This window comes from Lactuca virosa, chromosome 6 (genome assembly GCF_052849685.1).
Source record: "Lactuca virosa cultivar CGN04683 chromosome 6, Lactuca_virosa_CGN04683_v6, whole genome shotgun sequence".
Lineage (NCBI taxonomy): Eukaryota > Viridiplantae > Streptophyta > Magnoliopsida > Asterales > Asteraceae > Lactuca > Lactuca virosa.
The window spans coordinates 240,350,767-240,370,501 of NC_136431.1; the positions used below are offsets into that span (position 1 = coordinate 240,350,767).

The following is a 19,735-nucleotide window of genomic DNA, read 5'->3' on the forward strand; positions in this document are numbered from 1 at the left end:
TCGACCTGAGTTTGTCATTTATCACCAAATCACAAAACTAAGCTAGGGCTTTTCAAGGATATTTGGGGTTGAGCTGAAGAATCAAAGCAGTCGGTGGAATGGAACAACCGGACCCTAATGGATTGTTTGCGATGGTGGAACTCAACTACCAGGGGGTGTTTACTCGAAATCTTTTCTCTTACACTGGTGGTGTCAAAACCATGTTTAATGATGTTGATTTTTCTTCAATGACATTTTCTGAGTGTGTCACTTTCTTTGAACGTTTCATGCATGAGGAGGTTAAAAAGATGTACTACTGTGAACCAGGCCTTTCCCCGATGGATGGGCTTCATCCCATTTCAGATGATGTGGAATTCGCTGCTTTTATATTTGATGCTTATGGAACAGATGGTGTAATTTATGTTTATATTGATCATGTTGGAGTGGGAGTAGATGGGTGGTTTGATGATGAGGAGGCTGATGATGATCATGAGTCTTGTATTGATGGTGAAAATGAGGATAATATAGATGAACTTAGGAATGGGAATGTGGAATTTAATGAGGATGCAGTTATTATGAATAGGACATTAAATGATCCTTTCCTGAATAAGTTATGTGTTGATGAAGGTGAGGATAACAACATTGTAGATGATGATGAACCACCCATGCATGCAATTTTTAATGAGTTGATACACTGGAAAAAACAAAAACCAATTCTTGGAATGAGATTTAAGGATCCAGCCCAAGTTAAATCAATGTTATGTAACTATGCAATGGCTAATGGATATGAACTTTGTTTTGAAAAAAAATGATAGGAAAAGACTTTTGGTTAGGTGTAGTAAGGGTGGTTGCACATTTAGACTATGGGCTTCTTGGATGAGTGATGAACAGAGTTTCCAAATCAAGTCACTAAAAGAGGATCATAATTGTGCTAGGAACTTCAAGTTAGGGTCACTAGTGACATATGCATGGATTGGGATTCATTATACGAAAGAAATTGTGCAGAGTCATAAATTAAGTGTAAGGAAGCTTAGGGTAAAGGTAATGACAAAATTTGGCATCCAAGTTAGCATGGGCCAATACAAGAGAGCAAAGAAGTATGCACTAAAACTTATTGAAGGTAGTCTTGTTGAACATTATGGTAGGCTATGGTCATATGGTCATGAGATTCTGAGGACTAATCCAGGGTCAACTGTAAAACTAGATGTTGAAACTAGCCCAGATGGAAAGAAGTATTTCAGCAAGTTCTATGTTTGTTTTCAAGGAGTCAAACAAGGTTGGATGGAAGGATGTAGAAGGATAATAGGTATTGATGGTTATTTTTTGAAAGGTGTTTGTAAGGGGGAATTGCTTTGTGCAGTTGGGAGGGATGCAAATGACAAGATATATCCTATTGCTTGGGTTGTGGTATGTGTGGAGAACAAGAAAAATTGGAAGTGGTTTTTGGAACTTCTCATTGAGGATTTACACTTGAATTTAGGAAATGGATTTAGTTTAATGTCAGACCAACATAAGGTTAGTTTATTACATTGTAATTCAAGTATACTTAATTTACACTATTTGATTTAAATTTTCTTCTCTTTACAGGGTTTGATAGAGGCTGTTAAGGAGTTGTTGCCATATCTAGAGCACAGGCAGTATGCTAGACATATTTGCCAAAATTTGCAGAAGAGATTTAGTGGGGCCATATACCATACACTATTTTGGAGAGCATCAAAAGCTACAACTGAGAATGATTTTAAAGGTGTGATGAAGGAAATTGAGACATTGAACCCAAATGCCCATCAATATCTCATGGACAAAGATCCAAAAACCTGGTGTAGAGCTTTCTTTCAACCTGGAAGGTGTTGTGATGCAGTTGAAAATGGCTTCTCTGAAAGTTTTAATGTTATGATAGTAGATGCCAGGAAGAATCCCATAATCACCATGTTTGAGGAAATAAGATTGTACATGATGGACAGATTGTACAACCTGAGGTTGAAGGGACAACATGGAAATCATATTTGTACATAAATAAGGGATAAGGTGAATTTGCTTATGAAGGTCCAGAGGCATTATCATGTACTGCCTAGTGGATTAAACCAGTTTGAGGTTAGGGGAGCAACATATGCATATCAAGTGAACTTAGAAAAGAAAACATGTTCTTGTAGGTTGTGGCAATTGAATGGATATGGATGTTCTCATTCTGTAGCAAGCATATCATATCTTAATAGGGATGTAGAAGCCTATGTGGACAACATGTATAACACCACAACCTTTAGGAAGGCATACAGTTACAGAATTACCCCTATGAATGGGAGTGACAAGTGGCTACAGACCAACTATGATCCACCATTGCCTCCTATTAGTAGAAGGATGCCTGGTAGGCCAGCTACTAGTAGGAAGAAATCCACTATATAGAATAAAGGAAAACACAAGGTTTCTAAGGCAAGAAAGAAGATCGAATGCAGTATATGCAAGGAGATAGGTCACAACAAGGCTATTTGTCCACAATGAAGACCCCAAGATGTAAATAAGAGGAAAAACAAGAAACAAAAACTTTATCCAAGGAAAAAAGCAGGCTAGGTAAAACCATTTTCTATTTAAAGTTATTTACATGTGCTTATCCACTTACACAATTATTTCCTATAATGTAGGCTAGTACAAGTGAACCTCAAGAACATGATGAGGTTGAATTGACTCCAATTTAGGTGGATACTACTCAAAATGATTTCCAGGCTACTCATAATGATTCTGAATCTAGTAGTCCAGGGGGCTGTGCTCAATATTTGCAAGTGACTCCTCCTAGAAGTTATGAAGATGAAGATTTTGTTGGTGAGGATGTTGAGGTTGAAAATGTTGCAGGTGGTCAGGGTGAAGCAAATGGTGTGGTTGAAGATGGTCAGGGTCAAGCTAATGGTGTGGTTGAAGATGGTCAGGGTCAAGCTAATGGTGTGTTTGAAGATGGTCAGGGTATAGTTAATGTTGTGGTTGAGGAAACTGTTGAGGTTCCTAATGTGAAAGTGCAGCAGGTTAGACCAATTTCAGATATTTTGAAGAGGATAAGGAGAAGAAAGTCATAAAGAATATTGAAGATCAAATTAGGAAAGACAGTAGGTGGTGTTGATGATCCAGGAAATTCTAAGGGAAAAGCTCTTATAATTGATTAGGGTAGGGTGTTATGGTTTGTGTATTTGACTTTGTGTTTCTGTAATATGGATTTAATGTAAGTCTATTAGGATGATGGTAATTTTGACTTTGTGTTTGTGTTTGTGTAATATGGTAATTTTTGGCAACTATGATAGTATGTTGCCATTTTAAGTTAATTGAAGAATGTTGTCTTTTAATGTGTTTAGCTATAAGAAAAGGTGATGGCTTTTTATATATTCTGCATGGAATAGTTTGTAATTATGTGCATAAATGTCAATGTGGTATATGGTACCAGATATATTACTTTAATGGGCTGAAAGGTCCCATTTCCCCAATTATAAAACATCCACTATGTATGCAAATGGTCCACATACAATTGGTACTTTCACAAGGACCACTGCAACCAATATAATTATATTAATATAGGGAAATGAAACCATACATGGATGTTTCCTTTGAATAACATAAACAATTCCATTAACATAAACAATTCCATTCCACTATCCACATAAACTTTCTATTCCAGTTATATGTCGTTGGGACTTTACATTAAGGCTAACTACAAATTGTCATTGGGATTTTATAGAAGATACAAAATGCAGCACATGACCACTTTACGTTGACTTTACAAAAGATACAAAAAACCTTCACATCCTAATACATACACCTAACACTAACGGCTACACCAAAAGCTTCACATCCCAACACTAATTAGCTAACTTAAAAACAAAACAAACATACCCAACAACTAGAACAACTACCAACGGCTTGTACATACGTATGTTTTTATTGGAATCACACATCCCCTTCTCCATGCTTGCCACTAGACTCTTCTCCTTACTCGGGAGAAACTCCAACTCAACATTCTTAGTCCTCAAGTTTTTTATGACACGAAGATCCTCTTTGGAATCAAACTGCTGCTTCATAGAATAGATGAGGTTTTTGTAGTAACCATCTTCTAGTGCAACATCTTTTCATTCAAAGTAATCACATTTCATCAGTCTTGTCTGTATCAAACCCATATGAATAAAACATCAAAACATAATCACTAATCACCAAATGCAATTTAAGAAACCACGAAATAAAAAATGATTAACACTACAACACCATTTAAACAATCGCGATCATACATGTATTTTTAGAAATGAAATCACGACAACAACCCAAGATAATCAAAATTATTTTTAGGGTTTTTTTCGTAATGTAATGGGTTTTTGATAGTGAAGCCCTAAAAAATCTTGCATTAACAAATCAAGCTAGATCGAAGCTTACCAAGTTGTTGTTACAGTTCCAAAAACGTCTGTCGGGGTTAGTGAGCTTCCAACATTCCCGTTCCTTAGCTGTAACATCACAGTCACAGTTGTTAACTTCGTCTTTAACAAACACATGAGCAACGTGGAGGCGATTTCTTGCATTGGACGAGCTTGCAGACATTGTGTTGAAGAATCGAACAAATTGATTATATAAAGGAGGGTGCTTGCTTCGAATTTTCATGAAGGGGTAAGAAAGAAATGAATGAGGTCCAAATCGGGGTTTTAATTAATAGCATAATTGGGAAGATAACACGTCAGGTGTCACGTTGGAAGTCCAGGTAAGGGGTTTTTGACACATCACTTAGCCACGTAAGAAGGAAACCGGGAAACCGTTTAAAATCGGGGAAAATGACTTAAATGACAGGTAAAACATGACTTTAGTGACTTAATTGACAAAAAAAACTTTAGTGACCAAATTGGTCAAATGGAAAAAGGTTGATGTGCTACAGTGTCATTAACCCTTAAATATCATGATCAATTTCGTGATTATCCCTTAAATAATTAATAATAAGCGAAGGAGCTTAAGGATAGATGGAAGAAACATTTATTATAAGGTTGTGTCTAGGTTAGGTACAACTTGGCTAGCTAGTATGTGACATCCCCATTTTCACGGCCAGAAAATACCGATTTTTTTTTGTTTATGCTTTATAAAAATCAGAGTACCCTTTTTAATAAAAATGTTGCGGAATTTGTTCCCAGAAAAACATGATAAATACGTTATCAAAGCATTTCCGAAGAAATGTATTTTATTCATTTTAAAACATTGGGATGTCATCGTCAATACAAAAACATAAGCATAAACAGAACTTACATTCATTATCACTAGTGATTTATATCTCCTTAATCTCTCAGTGTAATGTAACTTCATATCGACACCTGTGATTCAAATAAACTGAGTGGGTCAGGTTGGGAAACCTGGTGAGTACACAGGGTTTTCAACCCACAATAATATAATTATTATGTTTAAACATCAAACAATCAACCCAATTACCCATCCCCATTATCTTCTTTACTCTTAAGGATCTACCCTAAGAATCAAATATTTCTCGTTCATTCATTCCTAAGGATCATCCTAAGGAATCAGCACGAAGTCCATCGTCACCGGGGTTTAGGCACTAAGTCTGCATAGTCGCCAGGATTTATACAACAGGCACTAAGTCTGCATAGTCGCCAGGGTTTTAGGCACTAAGTCTGCATAGTCGCCAAGGTTTATACAACAGGCACTAAGTCCGCATAGTCGCCAGGCTTTTGGCACCAAGTCTGCATGATCGCCAAGGTTTAGGCACCAAGTCTGCATGATCGCCAGGGTTTAGAGTACACCGGGTGAACACATCATTCATAACACCTACAGGTTACGAGCCTGCTAGTGTTCAACTGAACTGTCTAGAATAGTTCGTGATTGTCATCCATACTCTGCTAGATGACGGGGCCAGCATTTGGGAACAAGGCTTCTCACATCGTCCACCTCTCACCCTTACCTCATGGTCTATATCACCTCTCAACTCGTCATCCAACTCATATTTCATCTACCCATGTTTTACCCAACATATTATGTAGATATAAATACATATACAGTTTAAATCATATAAAACTTGTATAAAATCGTTCATCCAGCATAGATAGCAAGTATACAGATAATATGCACACATAGCACGTCGTTTATATAAAATACTTCATATCTATGTGTAAGATGAAAGTAACTATGCACTCACCTGGTAAGGTGGTGACTCGGTACTCGGACATCACTTCTTTATCTCAAAACAATTTTCTCTTGACAAAACCTAGTATCAATACCTCTAGGGTTTAGTCCAACGTTAACCGCGACTAATTAATAGTCTAGCTATTATTACTATTATATAAGCGTTAACTCATAATAATAGCCCAAATAATTATTTTAAGGTCCTAATAATGTTACTATAATTAATTAGAAGCTATATTAAAAATAGCGTAGGCGTAACTCACTTACAGCGGTTTTCTCGAAAACCGGGCTCCGCCGGAGCAGAGTTTCTGAGCTGAAAGGCTCTTTTCTCGGGGCTTCCTTCGGGTGCTAGGGGGTTTAACTAGACTTTAGGGGGGGGGGTGGGTTTGGGGGCTAGAGAGAGAGAGAGTTTAGAGAGAGAGAGAAGAAGTTGGAATGGTGTGAAGAAATGAAGGAACCCGACACCTCTATTTATAGGCTGGAATCCTGCTCTACTCATCGAGTCCATGGCCAGGTGTCACAACCTGGTGGCTTGCCTTGGGGAGAAAGCCTTGGCTCACATTCAACCACGTCACCCGATTTCGTACAGCACCTTGCCGACTTCTAAACCCCGTAACTTTCGCATACGAGCTCCGTTTTCGATGTTCTTTATATCCACGCGTAGGTAAAAACAAGATCTACAACTTTCATTTAGACTCCATCGGCTAATTCTGGACCGATCTTAAATTTAACAGTAGGAGGAGATTAGATTGTTAAATGACCGCGAAGAATTCGTAACTCCTTCATACGGACTCCATTTTCGTCTGTCTTTTTATCGTTAAGTTCCTATTAATGAGATCTTCAACTCTCATTTAGGTTGCATAGGCCAAAAACCGCTCGAACTAAAATTCGAGTTTCGAGCCGTGCACTACTATGCCAAATCTTAGAAAATTCATAACTTCCTCATACGAAGTCAGATTTGGGCGTTCTTTTTTTTTATGTTCTCGGTTTAACGTATACTACAACTTTTGTTTAGATCACTAAGGCTAAAAAGTCATCTATCATAAATTCACTATTTACGTTTCCACGTGTCGTGCCGGTTTTGCCGAAAAACTTCGACGTACCATAACTTCTTCGTTATAACTCGGATTTCGGCGTTCTTTATATGTACGGAACCCTTGAGACATATTCTACAACTATGTTAAGATTATTTATTCTAAATAATCTTTTGTTGAAAAGTCGTTTTCGACCCCTATTATCTCTAAATTGACTAGCCCGGATCTACGGACGTTACATAGTAGCTAACACATATCATATATTTTTGTCCTAAATATAAAAAGTGATGATGATGACAGAAACACAATAACATGTTATTTTGTAAAAACCAATATCCTTATAAGCCTAACAAAGTTTTAGTAACTACCAGATTTTATGATAAGCAGTTTCAGGACTTAGTTGAAATCAAATGATAGAATGAAGACATGACAGATTGTTCATAGGATTTATGAAAACTCTTTGTAAGTCAAAGTTGATACATACTTGTATGTCAAGAGACTGTTCAGATTGAAGGCAAAATTGATGTACAAATGAGCATTTATGGTATCACATCTTGCATAAGATCTTTTGCAAAAAATTAGCATGGGATATACACTATAAATACAAAAATAGTTAACTGTTTGCACAGTAGCAACCGTGTTTTTTCTGAAAAGTGATTGTACTTTTCACCAGATGACAAAAGGTGCTCGATATTGTTTCCCACATTTAAGATCTCATTAGTCATTACAAGTATACGTAACCATGTGTATATGCATGCTAGGGTATCTGACTATTCATCATTTTTCATATACCGTTTTGCAAAATGTGTGTTTATTTTCTTGTCATATTTTGGAGAGAGTACTATTCACTCCAACAATCGGACCATAGGCTTAGGAACTTAAATTGATCTTTGAGTTACTTATATTTAATTTGATGTGAACTCCATACATGTTTACACAATTCCAAGTTTGATTTAGGTTTCGAATTGTACTTTTGATGATTGATTTCGTACAACATGACTCGATGTTTCAAAAAATTAATTTGTGCGACTTTAAAAAAAAATTCAAATCCTTAACTACTAAGAAAACTTAAAATAAAAATCTTGAATACTTTCCCAACACGTATCTTTCGATTATAACATGTTTCAACCATTTTTATAATTTTCAAAACAAGGATTTGTTGTTTAAGACTCATTACACTCAACATGATGTACATGTGTTTTGACACAATATCATGAAGTATTAGTTGTTTATTTCATATTGAGATATTTAGTAATCGAATTATTTTTATATTGTATAGTGTCGCCATATGCATTATGACACACATCGTTTATGTAATCTTTGATGCCCATGAAATTAACCACCCATGAAAGGTACAATAGATAAGTGATGTCCCCTACAAATGGTGTCAACATATTTTTATTAGAAAAGTAGAAAACTTAGAACATATTGATTTATATATGGTGAATGGTTGTGTAGTGCCACATATTTGTTTATTGGATGTATAATATTAACTAGATTATTTGTTTTATGCATGTGTTACATTGTATTTGTTTCACTCTTTATTCAATTTAACACATCTAATTTGATTTGGGCATTCAGTTTAACATATCTATTTTGCTATAGGTTGTATTTAATATGCTTAAGTTAGTTGTAAAGCTAACTTGTTTATTGATATTATTAATAAATAGGTTATTTGACTGCATTTAACACGATAAGTGATAATCTAATTTATAATATTGTATTTTAGATAGTTTAACGATAAGCTACTTTATAAACTAAACTAAAAATTAGTTTAAGTTTACACGTTATATTTGATTATAAAATTCTTTTGATTTGTTTTTAAATGTTAGGGTTAATATTTTTGAAGATTTTATAGAGAAAAAATTTATTTTTATTTATAAAAAAATAAGTAGTTACATATTTATTTATTTATTTGAAATTGGTTAGGAATAAGTTCCAATAAGTATCGAAAGCCGGCATTACCCAATTAGAATAAGTCCCTCTCCCCCTTCTATAAAAAGTCAACGGTCAAATCTATGGCTTCCTCAATGCTCACTGGTCTTCCACCCCCCATCTCCGTTCATCCGTCACTCTCTTTCCGGCCGGTGCCACTTTCCTTAATGGAATCGCAGCCGGAAAATGCCACCGACGGCCTCGATTGCCTCCCCGACCCAATCATCCTCATAATCTTCAACAATATTTCCGATATTAAAACCCTAATCCGATGCCGTGCTGTGTCACGCCGGTTCAACACACTTGTACCCCAAACGGACTCGCTCCTCCTCCGAGTCGACCGAGTTATCTCCTCAGTTGACTCTGAAGACGACGGAGACGCCTCCTCCGTCATAGGCTTCATCAAATCCATTGTCAAGTCAATCCAGGACCTAATTTCTCCTCCTCAAGATCATACGCTGCAAAGCAGTAGCAATCAGCATCAATCGCAAAACTCTCCGGCGATGATCCTTCGTGGATTTGAGAGGATTAAAGAGCTTGAGATCGAGCTGCCGACGGGAGATCTGAGGTTAGAGAAACGAGCGGGGATCAAGTGGAAGGCAGAGTTTGGGAAGACGTTGAGGAGCTGCGTGATCTTAGGACATCGTTGTGGCGGCGTAGGGGAATCGGATCTCGGCGGCGGCGGCGGTTTGAAGACGAGAGTCGTTTGGACGATAAGCGCGTTGATTGCGGCGTCTGCGAGGCATTACATGGTGAAAGAAATTGTCAAGGAAAACCTACACTTGTCAAGATTGATAATCAAAGATAGAGACGGTGAAGGAACTGTGATTATCGATGAATCAGGAATCAAAGAGTTTAGAGAAGATAAAGGCGAAAATCAAGACGAAGACGAAGCACAAAACGGTAACCTAAATGCCGGTGGTGTATGGTGGAGGAGTAACCGAACAAGAGTGCCCGCCGTGTGGATGAGAATGAGACACGAGGCAAAATTGGAGCTATCCAACGGTGTAACAATGGAAGGTGCGACACTGGTAGTCGTGAGACCTACAATGAACACAATTGGTGTGGTCAATGGCACCACGGAGGAAGCAGAAGAGGAGCAGAGGTGGGATGAAGGATTGGTGGCTGCCGGTAGTAGGTTTGACGGCGTCTATGGAGAGGCCGTGGAGAAGCTGATTAAACGCCGGAGTTATCTCCTTGAAATGAATTCCTTCTAACTCTTACTCCACCGGTCAGTTTCCTTAGTAAATTTCTAGTTACTGTAACTTCCATAAATGGTATGCATATAGTGTTAATCTTTTCGAGTTCCCTTATCTTGCTAATGTACATCAATAATTCTAGCTGTTAAAACTTAAAACTAATAACTTCTACTCTACAACTCATCATCCCAATTCCCATCTCATTGTTTCTTACAAATTCAAATGTTTCATTCCACATTTGCATTATCATTTCGTTAAAAGCTAGCAATAGCATCAAGAAAGAGACTTTAGCCAAACAGATATAATATGATAATCAATGAATATGAAAATGAACGAATCGAATTTTGGGCACATTGTATGTAGATATGCAACAATCAGCATCAATGTGTATGCAATTGTGGAATTGAGCTTGTTGTGGATGGACTTACCCAAAAAGTGATAGATTCTTGATGATGAGATTAGGTTTAGAGTGAGTGGGCTCAGATTTGTGTGAGAAGAATCCAAAGGAAATGCCAGATTTGCTACTAGTGAAAAGTGAGTGGATATAATTTTGGGGTTTTAGGGTATCTTTTTCTTCATTGTTTGTAGCTGTAGCTGGCCAATTCTTCTATAGCCCACCACCACTTTCTATATCCTTAGCTTTTGGATTTATATGCTTCTTTTGTTTTGCCATCTCACTTTCATTACTTTTAATAATTCACTGTGCTCTCACATATTCTGAACATACATTTTTTAAAGATTTTTTTTTTTCCAAAACTACAATGTGTTATACATTTATACCAGAGTGGGGGGTGGTTAACATGTAAACAAATGGAACTTCTGTTAATTAATGAACAAAAACAATGATTTTTGTTAAAAAAAAACAGATAGTGTGTTATAATATTATCTAGATGAACTATTGTTTTGTGTTTATTATTGGTGAGAGAATGTTAATGCATGCATTACATTCGTGAACATGTAAAAGTTTTGTCCTTTGGTTGTTTGCACTACTTAAGGGCCAACATAGCTGGCTACCCTTCATTATCAAATCAATAATTTCCATGGAGGAATATTCAATTATTTAATAAAAAAAGATTCTAGTAAAAATTAGGTCAAATTCTCCACTCGCCTTCATATTTGAGGTCTTAGTCCATTTCGTTATTTATTAGACAGGATAAGACTAGACTGGACTAACAAATTTGGTAGGCTATTTTCACCGGTGATGATGGAAGGGAGGATATTCATGTCTTTTGCATAGATAAGAAATCAAAATTTTGGTAGAGTAAAAAGTTAAAATCTTTGTCAAATCGATATCGGTCTCGTCTTCAGTTCAATTCAGACAGTACAACCTGATCTAGTCTTGTTGTCAGTTCAATTCAGACAGTACAACCTGATTTGTCTGTAGACCTAATCGAGATGATGGTGTTATACATACCACGTCAAATTGATATCAGTCGCGTCTTCAGTTCAATTCAGACAGTACAACCTGATCTAGTCTCGTCTTCAGTTCAATTCAGACAGTACAACCTGATCTAGTCTCGTCTTCAGTTCAATTCAGACAGTACAACCTGATCTAGTCTTGTTGTCAGTTCAATTCAGACAGTACAACCTAATTTGTCTATAGACCTAATCGAAATGATGGTGCTATACATACCACGGTTTATATAGAAAATTCGGCGACAAATAAATGAAAAGTGAGAAGTGGTTGGTTGGAGGAAAGGGATAGGGCATATTTTAGTGAATGATAACGAACTATGGTTTCAATGTTGTTGTGAATAATCATGTGCCACTTAAAAAAATAAAATAAAGTGAATAAATAGTTTGTTGTTATTGACAGATATACTATGAAAATATAAACCGTTAACATTTTAAATATACTAAGAAAAAAAATCAATGATTTTGGGTCAAAACCATTGGCCCAAAGTGTTGTTGGGGATGTTGATTGTGATTTACATCCTACAAACTGTTACTGGATATTCTGTGGAAATTTGAGAACAATGCCATGAGAATTAGCTTGTTTCGACTTAAAAAGAGAATTATTATCGATTAATTTTAAATATCCATACAAAAGTAATGTAGTAACAATTGACAATCAGACAAAAATATATTTCAAATATTATAATTCAAAATAAAATATTGATCATATAAAATGTTATTGCCGACTTGATGAAGAAGACAATAAGGATAATCTTGACCAATATTTGGAAAACTTAAACCCTGAGAATATCATTTACATTATAAATTTGATTACATGTAAGTTCAAAAGAAGTATAGCTTACAAACCAATAATCATTTAGCAAAAAAATAAAATAATAATAATAATAATTAAAAAAAAAATCTGACTACTCGTTTTTTTCTATTTCTATTTTGATTGCATATCACATCTTCCAAATCTAATATATATCGGAAAAATATTAATGCGAAAATGAGTATATAACCAACGTTTTGTTAAATAATAATATGAAAATGTTACATTTAATAACGTCACCATCTTTAAAAATGTCTTCGTTATTGTTTGCATCTACAAATGGTTTCTCTGATATTTTTACCCAATCTTGGGTGCAAATCGGTAATCCGAGCTTTTTTCTATTTCTATTTTGATTGCGTATCACATCTTTCGAATCTAATGTATATCGAAAAATAATTAATGCGAAAATGAGTATATAACCAATGTTTTGTTAATAGATAATAATATGAAAATGTTACATTTAATAACGTCATCATCTTTAAAAATGTCTTCGTTATTGTCTACATCTACAAACGGTTTCTTTGATATTCTTACCCGATCTTGGGTACAAATCAATGTCGTTTGTATTAAAAGCCGACTGGGATGCCACAATAGAGATTTGAATGCCCAAAACATCTAACGTCATAAACATATAAAATCTGAAATTATAAAAATACTATAATAAAATATATAAATAATTAAAATTATACATTTTGCGATCCGCGAGACAATTAGGTAACGGGATGCATTAGTTTTCCACAAAAGAAGAATATCAAAGTTCTTAACGTATTGGTTTGGTGCCTCGTTCAAATATATTGTTAACTCCATTTCTGTTGAAGCTAATGGGTTCTCTGATTAACCAAAATACTCACCCAAAAAGTCATTATTGTCATCAATATACACAACATCTTGACTACAACAAGTTTAACATTGTACGTTAGACTCAATATTGTACCCACTCCAAAAAGACATAGTCTTCAAAGTAATATCTGAGTCGAAAAGCTACCAAACTCCCAAATTTTGCTTACTCCTTTTATTCAGCTTCATTTGCTTCCTTTAGTTCCAATATACATCAACTGCTAGAACCCAAGTCCTATAGAGAAATTGTTTTTGATCCCCTTTGTTGATCCCCTTTGGCACGATGCTTTGATTGAGGAGCTTACAACTCTTACCAAACTAATATGTAGGGTTCGGATCCGTCCACTACAAAGAAATCATACAATCAGTTATTATTGGGTAAATAATAATAAATCCAAGTTTGACGGGCTAGTTGAACTGTACAAGGCCAGACTTGTTGGAAAAAGATACTCACAAATTTTGTGGTATTCTTTATGAAAAGATTTTTGTTACGTTTGCAAAAATAATGACCGTTCGTATTCTGATGGTAGTTGGCTAGTTGCATCCATTCGTCAGTGGAAGATATTCCAAATGGATGTTAAGAATGCATTCTTGAACGGCGATATTCATGAGGTAGTCTACATGACTCCTTCTATAAGTATTTACCAAGGTTGTAAAAATCGTTCGGCGGTAGCTCGGCGGTCGACTGACGATAAGCGATTAATCAGACTCGGCGGGGATTAAACGGCGATTAATCGGGGACCCTAAATTATTAATAAAATTATTTGAAAAATTAATATTTCCTAAAAAAATTAAGTATTTGAAAATTTTAAATTTAAAATTTTGAAATTTTAAAAATTTTAGTATAATATTTTAAAATTTGAAAGCTTAAAAATTTAAAATTTTAAAATTTTGGTGTAATATTTGAAAATTATTTTTTATGAATTTTTTAAATATTTCCCGTCTATGACCGCCGAGGACCGCCAAGGCCGCCAAGGACCGCCAAGCCCGAGTTTGACCGATTTTGACCAATTTCCGCCAAGCACCCTAATCATAATCGGTTCGAGGCCGCCAAGCGATTAATCGCCGACTAATCGGCCGCCAAGCCCGATTTCTGCAACACTGGTAAATACTGACTAGCGGTTAGAGTTGATCGGCTTCTAAAAGCGTTATATGGTCTCAAACAGGCACCATATGCTTAGTTTGAGAAATTCTATATGGTAATTATTTATCTTGGTTTCATTCATAGTAATCATGATTTGATATTGTTTGTTAGATGCATAAGTGAATGTCATATCTCCTAGCCTTATATATAGATGACATGATTATTACTAGTGATGATTGTGATGACATTGAGTATTTGCAAAGTGATTTGGCTCCTCGTTTTGCTATGAAAGACTTTCGTTTGTTGCGTTATTTTTTGGGTATTGAGGTTGCTCAATCTCAAAAGGGTTTTCTTCTATCTAAAACAAAATACATATATGATATGTTTGAACGTGCACAACTCTCTAACAATAGGATTGTTGACATACTCCTTGGAACCAATACCCGATATTCTCCGACTGATGATGTTCCTTTACCAAATTCAAGCATATGTCATACTATTTTGGGCAGTTTGTTATGGTCACTAATTAGGACATAACTCATGTAGTTCATGTGGTTAGTTAGTTTGACAACTTATGGTACTATTCACTAGGACTTGTTAGTTGTATTTTGTGATATCATCATGACACTCAATTTCAGCGTCTCTTAGTTCCTTCGATGTCCTCTCTAGATTTGCATGTGTATAGTAGTGTTAATTGTGATGACGATCATAGTGGTCGCAAATCCACCACTAGTTTCTGTATTTTCCTTGGAGATCCACTTATCTCATGGATAAGTAAGAAATGTGATGTTGTCTCTAGGTCTTATATAGAGTTAGAGTATCGTGTTATGGTCGTGACTTCTTGTGAGACTGTTCAGTTATGTTGGTTTCTTGTAAATATGGGTGTTAATGTTTCTCAGTCAACCCATTTACATTGTGACAAAAAACATGTGATGCAGATTGCAAAGACTTCTGTATTCCATGAGCGGACAAGGCATATTAAGATTTATTGTCATTTCACTTGCCATCATCTACACATCGGATCCATCTCGCTACCATTTGTTCCATCTGTCTTGCAGATCGTTGATATTTTTACGAATGCTTGGTCAGTCTCTTGGTTTTAATTATTGTCTGGCGAATTTTCAATATTTATTGTTTTCGAGTTTGAAAAAAAAAATGTTAGTCTTTAACTAAATTGACCCTAACTAATTTTCATATTTATAATATTTTCTTTGTAATTTTAGTTTTTCTTTAGATAATAAAACTCTAGCTATTTTCTTTATGTTTTTATCAGTCTTAATATCTTTTGATCCTTATTCTCATCATCTCAAGTATTGATCTATATCAACTTTTGATTTGGTATTTTAAAAATCCATTTTTTTAATTATGTATAAAATTTTCTTCTGTTCAGTGATTTTTACAAGTTTTCTAGCACTCCAAGGACAAAGATGGCTCCTTTTGTATCCCGAGGTTCTACAATGCTCTTGGTCAAAAAGATTTCCGTTTAGTTTAGTTTAAAGCTCACCCATCCACCTTTAACATGAAGTCGATCATTAATTGATTAATTCGTAACTAACATGTAATTATAGTAATAAAAAGTTTAAATGACAATTAATTAGCCATATCTAAATGGGAAAGGGGACCAAATAGCTTATGGGCATCTCCATGTGACAAGCCTAAGAAAAAAAAAATTTAAAAAGGTTGGGTGAAGTCTAATTCTTAAAGCATAGGTGTAGTGGGCACAAGGACCCTTCATCTATGATCTATGCTGCCTAACCTTCATTATTACTTGCCCACTTTAACTAATCGCATTTATTTGTTTATTAATAACCACTTTTTGAAAAAGGAATACAAGATTTGATCAATAGTCAGTCAATAAAAAGTATGAAGTTATCGCTACATAACATATTTTTTTGAGGCATTTTATAAAATAACTAGTTTGTTTAAAATAATGTTTTTCGAACTTTATTAAATTTGCATCGGTTTTAGAAGATCAATGAGACGAGACATAAAATAATATGAAATATGATATTTCGAATAATGATGCATTTAGGAATTACATATCTGCCATTTCGTACATTTCGAACAACAAATTTTGTAATTATATTTCATATTGCATTTTAAGAGTTTTATTGTATACGGGTTTAGGGTTTTCTCATATTATCTCGATATAAAATTCTGTTATTCAAAATGGGTTTATATAACCATATTTTTAGGTTTATATTTTTTGTATCGAAGGGTGAAGTGAATTGCACGTTATTGCATGTGTTATGGTGTCAATTTGGCTTATGATATCAAATTTTATGGGTTCGTTAAGTGGCTTCCAAGGTAAGGTTATCATCAAATCAAATGCGTTGGTATATCTGATGTCTTGGACTAAACTTATGTAAACAATTGATGATAGTGAAATCAAATCTTATGAGAGTGTTGGTACTTGTATGAATTTAAGTACTATGCCATTGTTTTGTTATCAATCATGTTGTGTAAAAGCAACATTAACCAAGTATTTATATATCAATGTAACATCCCGATGATGAGGTAACTTCGATTTTAACTCTACATGTGAAGAATATTGCATTTTTGGATCTTTTTTTTTGGAAAGGGAACTTCCCTAACGAGGGTTTCCGGGCCAGCTTTCGCGCACCGACTAATCCCCCGCTACAAACATGAAGCTTTGTCTCATACCTTGGAGTCACTGCATTTTTGGATCTTGTGCATGAGAAGGATTGCAAAATGGCCCAAAGTGGCATTTTGGTAATTTTGGCTGAAGACTTAGTACGTTGGGCGTACGCTTCGTACGCAAGGCGTACATGCGCAAGGCCTTGTACGTTGGGCGTACATTGCGGACGCAAGGCATACATGCGAAGGTTTCAAACCCTAAAAAATTTAGGGTTTGGACCATATTTAAACATCTTTATGGCCCCACGACCTTCACCCTAATCAGCCTCCATCCAAATATCGTCCCTCTAACTAACCCTAAGTGAGAAGTGTGCATATTGAGCTCATTTGTGTGTTTTGATGATGTTCTTGAAGAAGAAGAAGAAGGTGGTAGAAGGACTTTGGAGCTTGGAAGAAGCTTGGATCTGGGATTCCATACTTGCTAGCAACCTCCAGGAGGTAAAAAGCTCCTAGCTTGATCATCCTTTCATGTAGATCTAGATATTCCTCAATTTAGGGCATTTTTGGTCCCACCCTTTGTGATTCTTGAGCATGGCATGCTCTTGATCAAATAAGTTGTCCTTTCAGACCCAATGAGGGGTCTTGAGTCATAAAAATGTGATCTTGATGCTTAGTTTTTCCCCATGCATGCTCTAGAAGGTCCTAAGGTGTTAAGAAGTTGGGATTTTGTGTATTAAGCACTTAATGGGCATGCAAAGTCATAAAGTTGGAAACTTTTATGACTCTCAGTGGTATTTTGGCCTTGGATCTGCATTTGGACGTAAAAAGTCGAAGTATTAAGCTCTTAAGGGGTTAAGAAGAAAACCTATGTGTACGTTAGGCGTACCAAATGGTACGTTGCGTGTACGCAGGTTAAGCCTGATGCCTCGGACACGAGTACGCCCCGCGTAAATCCGAAGTACACCCCGCGTACGAGGCCTGATTTGACTCGGCTGGGTTGACTCAATGGATTTCGCTGGTTTTGACCGGTTTGGACCAAGGATATTTTGGGTATTTTGAGCTGTTAATTGAGATTAGGTCCTTGGTTTTGGTTAGGTGATCGTTGAGCCGATTTTTTGGGACCTAGATTTATTCAGCTTGCATTTAGACTGAGAGGTGATTTTTCCTCACTGTACCCCTGGGTCGAAGGCACCAAGGCCGGCTCACTAGATTATTTATCCTGGTTAGGATAGTGTTATGCTAGTATATGACTGTTTAGTAGATCCGTATGATTATTTGAATTTGCTGGCTCTGTGTTTATGTTTATTTGTTGCATATGTTGACATGTTGTGTTGGGTTGAGGCGGTCATGCTTTGTGTTGTAGGCCAAGACACCCGAGGACGACCGGATAGGCTGTAGGCCCTGCGAGGCGGTCCAGTCAGGCATGCAGCCTATGGAGCGGTCCAGATTGGCTGTAGGCCCTGTGAGGCAGTCCAGTCATGCTGAAGGCTCGTAGAGCGATCCAGATAGGCTGTAGGCCCTGCGAGGCGGTCCAGTCAGGCTGGCTGCTCATATTTGCATGCTTGTTTGTTATGTGGTGTGCTGGTTCTTTGGGGGAACTTACTAAGCTTTGGTTTACAATTTTTAGTTTATCGTTTTAGGTACTTCAGAGGATCGTGGGAAGGCAAAAGCGTGATCGTACACAACTTCCTGTTTTATTTCACCGGGTCTTGTGAAAACTATGACTTGAAATAATGCTTTTGAAACAATGACTCTGTTTGTACACAATGTTGATTGATGGTTGGTTTTGAAAATTTTAAATTTATTGTGATTTTTGAAGTGTTACAATCAATCTCCTACTTTAATAAAAAAAAACTGATTGCATAAGGAAAATTCCGGAAAAAGTTGATATGGTGTCGACATTAACAAAGGAGGGTAATTCATTATGTTTTAGGATGACGTCAGACGTAAACTAAGAAACACGAGAAAGATGTGGATATGATTGTCTTTCTCCACCTAAAGGTAAGCAATTTTATATGATGAGCTTGTATATGATGTTGATGAATCAACAAATAATTATCAAAAGTTGTTAATGTTTGATTGATAATTTAAGCCTACGTCCACATGAGAAACCACTAATAAAAATTAAGGCACATCGGATTATGAAAAACACAATCCGATAATGATAAACATGAGTAATCCGATAAAGATAACTTCGTTTTTTTTTGTTTTTTTTTATTTATTTTAAGAAACAAAAACTTCTAAATGGGAAATGCTCCTTTGCTACAATTACCAACTATCCATAAACGTAACCCAACAAAATAGTTGTAAATGGCAGATCAAGGGAACAAACGTTGAAAATACTAAACGTTTTCAAGTCCATAGGTTAGTGGGCGAGCACATTAGTGCAAGAACACAATTGTGTCCCCATCATCTCCAAGCCAACAAAAAATGTTGGGTTGATTCATTACAATATGTTGGTTGGTAGCATATCCAACATATTGGGAAATCATATCTTTTACACTTATAATAACCGGTTTATTGTTGATATTTTCTTCTCACAAGCATGGTTGACAAAGTGTTGAGCTCTATAATTTTTGAGGGTTCCCCAAAAGAAGAATTTTCCAAATCGACTTTCTATTGATACCAATTAAATTTAAGACTAAAAACTTCATTATTAATTGCGTAATTATAAAAACAGTAGTCATAAAACATCAATAGT

The 19,735-nt window shown here is 35.8% G+C and overlaps 2 protein-coding genes and 2 long non-coding RNA genes across 5 annotated transcripts; 3 read left to right on the plus strand and 1 right to left on the minus strand.

The window, feature by feature from the left end:
- Positions 1-1,023: 1,023 nt before the first annotated feature.
- Positions 1,024-3,041, plus strand: LOC145122398 (uncharacterized). The gene is made up of 4 exons (XM_079058004.1): positions 1,024-1,494; positions 1,567-1,955; positions 2,616-2,625; positions 2,670-3,041. Exons 1-4 carry the CDS (start codon positions 1,024-1,026, stop codon positions 3,039-3,041), a joined length of 1,242 nt encoding a protein of 413 aa, XP_078914130.1.
- Positions 3,042-3,585: 544 nt separating this feature from the next.
- Positions 3,586-10,953, minus strand: LOC145119896 (uncharacterized). Of its 2 annotated transcripts, XR_013714041.1 has the most exons (4): positions 10,717-10,953; positions 5,233-5,297; positions 4,381-4,531; positions 3,586-4,115 (listed from the first exon to the last, which is right to left on the minus strand). It is a non-coding gene; the product is annotated as an uncharacterized LOC145119896 (long non-coding RNA). The 2 variants fall into 2 exon arrangements; XR_013714040.1 differs by lacking the exons at positions 5,233-5,297; positions 10,717-10,953 and having other exon boundaries at positions 4,381-5,222.
- On the plus strand, positions 9,105-10,402 carry LOC145119895 (F-box protein AUF1-like). The gene has a single exon (XM_079055661.1). The coding sequence runs from the start codon at positions 9,173-9,175 to the stop codon at positions 10,304-10,306; it is 1,134 nt and encodes a 377-aa protein (XP_078911787.1). The 5' UTR covers positions 9,105-9,172; the 3' UTR covers positions 10,307-10,402.
- Positions 10,954-16,831: 5,878 nt separating the features above from the next.
- LOC145121262 (uncharacterized) lies at positions 16,832-18,772 on the plus strand. Its single transcript, XR_013714576.1, has 3 exons — positions 16,832-16,953; positions 17,449-17,532; positions 18,398-18,772. It is a non-coding gene; the product is annotated as an uncharacterized LOC145121262 (long non-coding RNA).
- The last annotated feature ends 963 nt before the right edge of the window (positions 18,773-19,735 follow it).

What these genes read in the sequence shown, in the direction of transcription:
- LOC145119895 (XM_079055661.1), top strand. Translation starts at nt 9,173, where the DNA reads ATGGCTTCCTCAATGCTCACTGGTCTTCCACCCCCCATCTCCGTTCAT.
- LOC145122398 (XM_079058004.1), top strand. Translation starts at nt 1,024, where the DNA reads ATGACAAAATTTGGCATCCAAGTTAGCATGGGCCAATACAAGAGAGCA. An exon ending in TAATGTCAGACCAACATAAG is followed by an intron (nt 1,495 to 1,566) that starts GTTAGTTTATTA and finishes TTCTCTTTACAG; the next exon opens with GGTTTGATAGAGGCTGTTAA.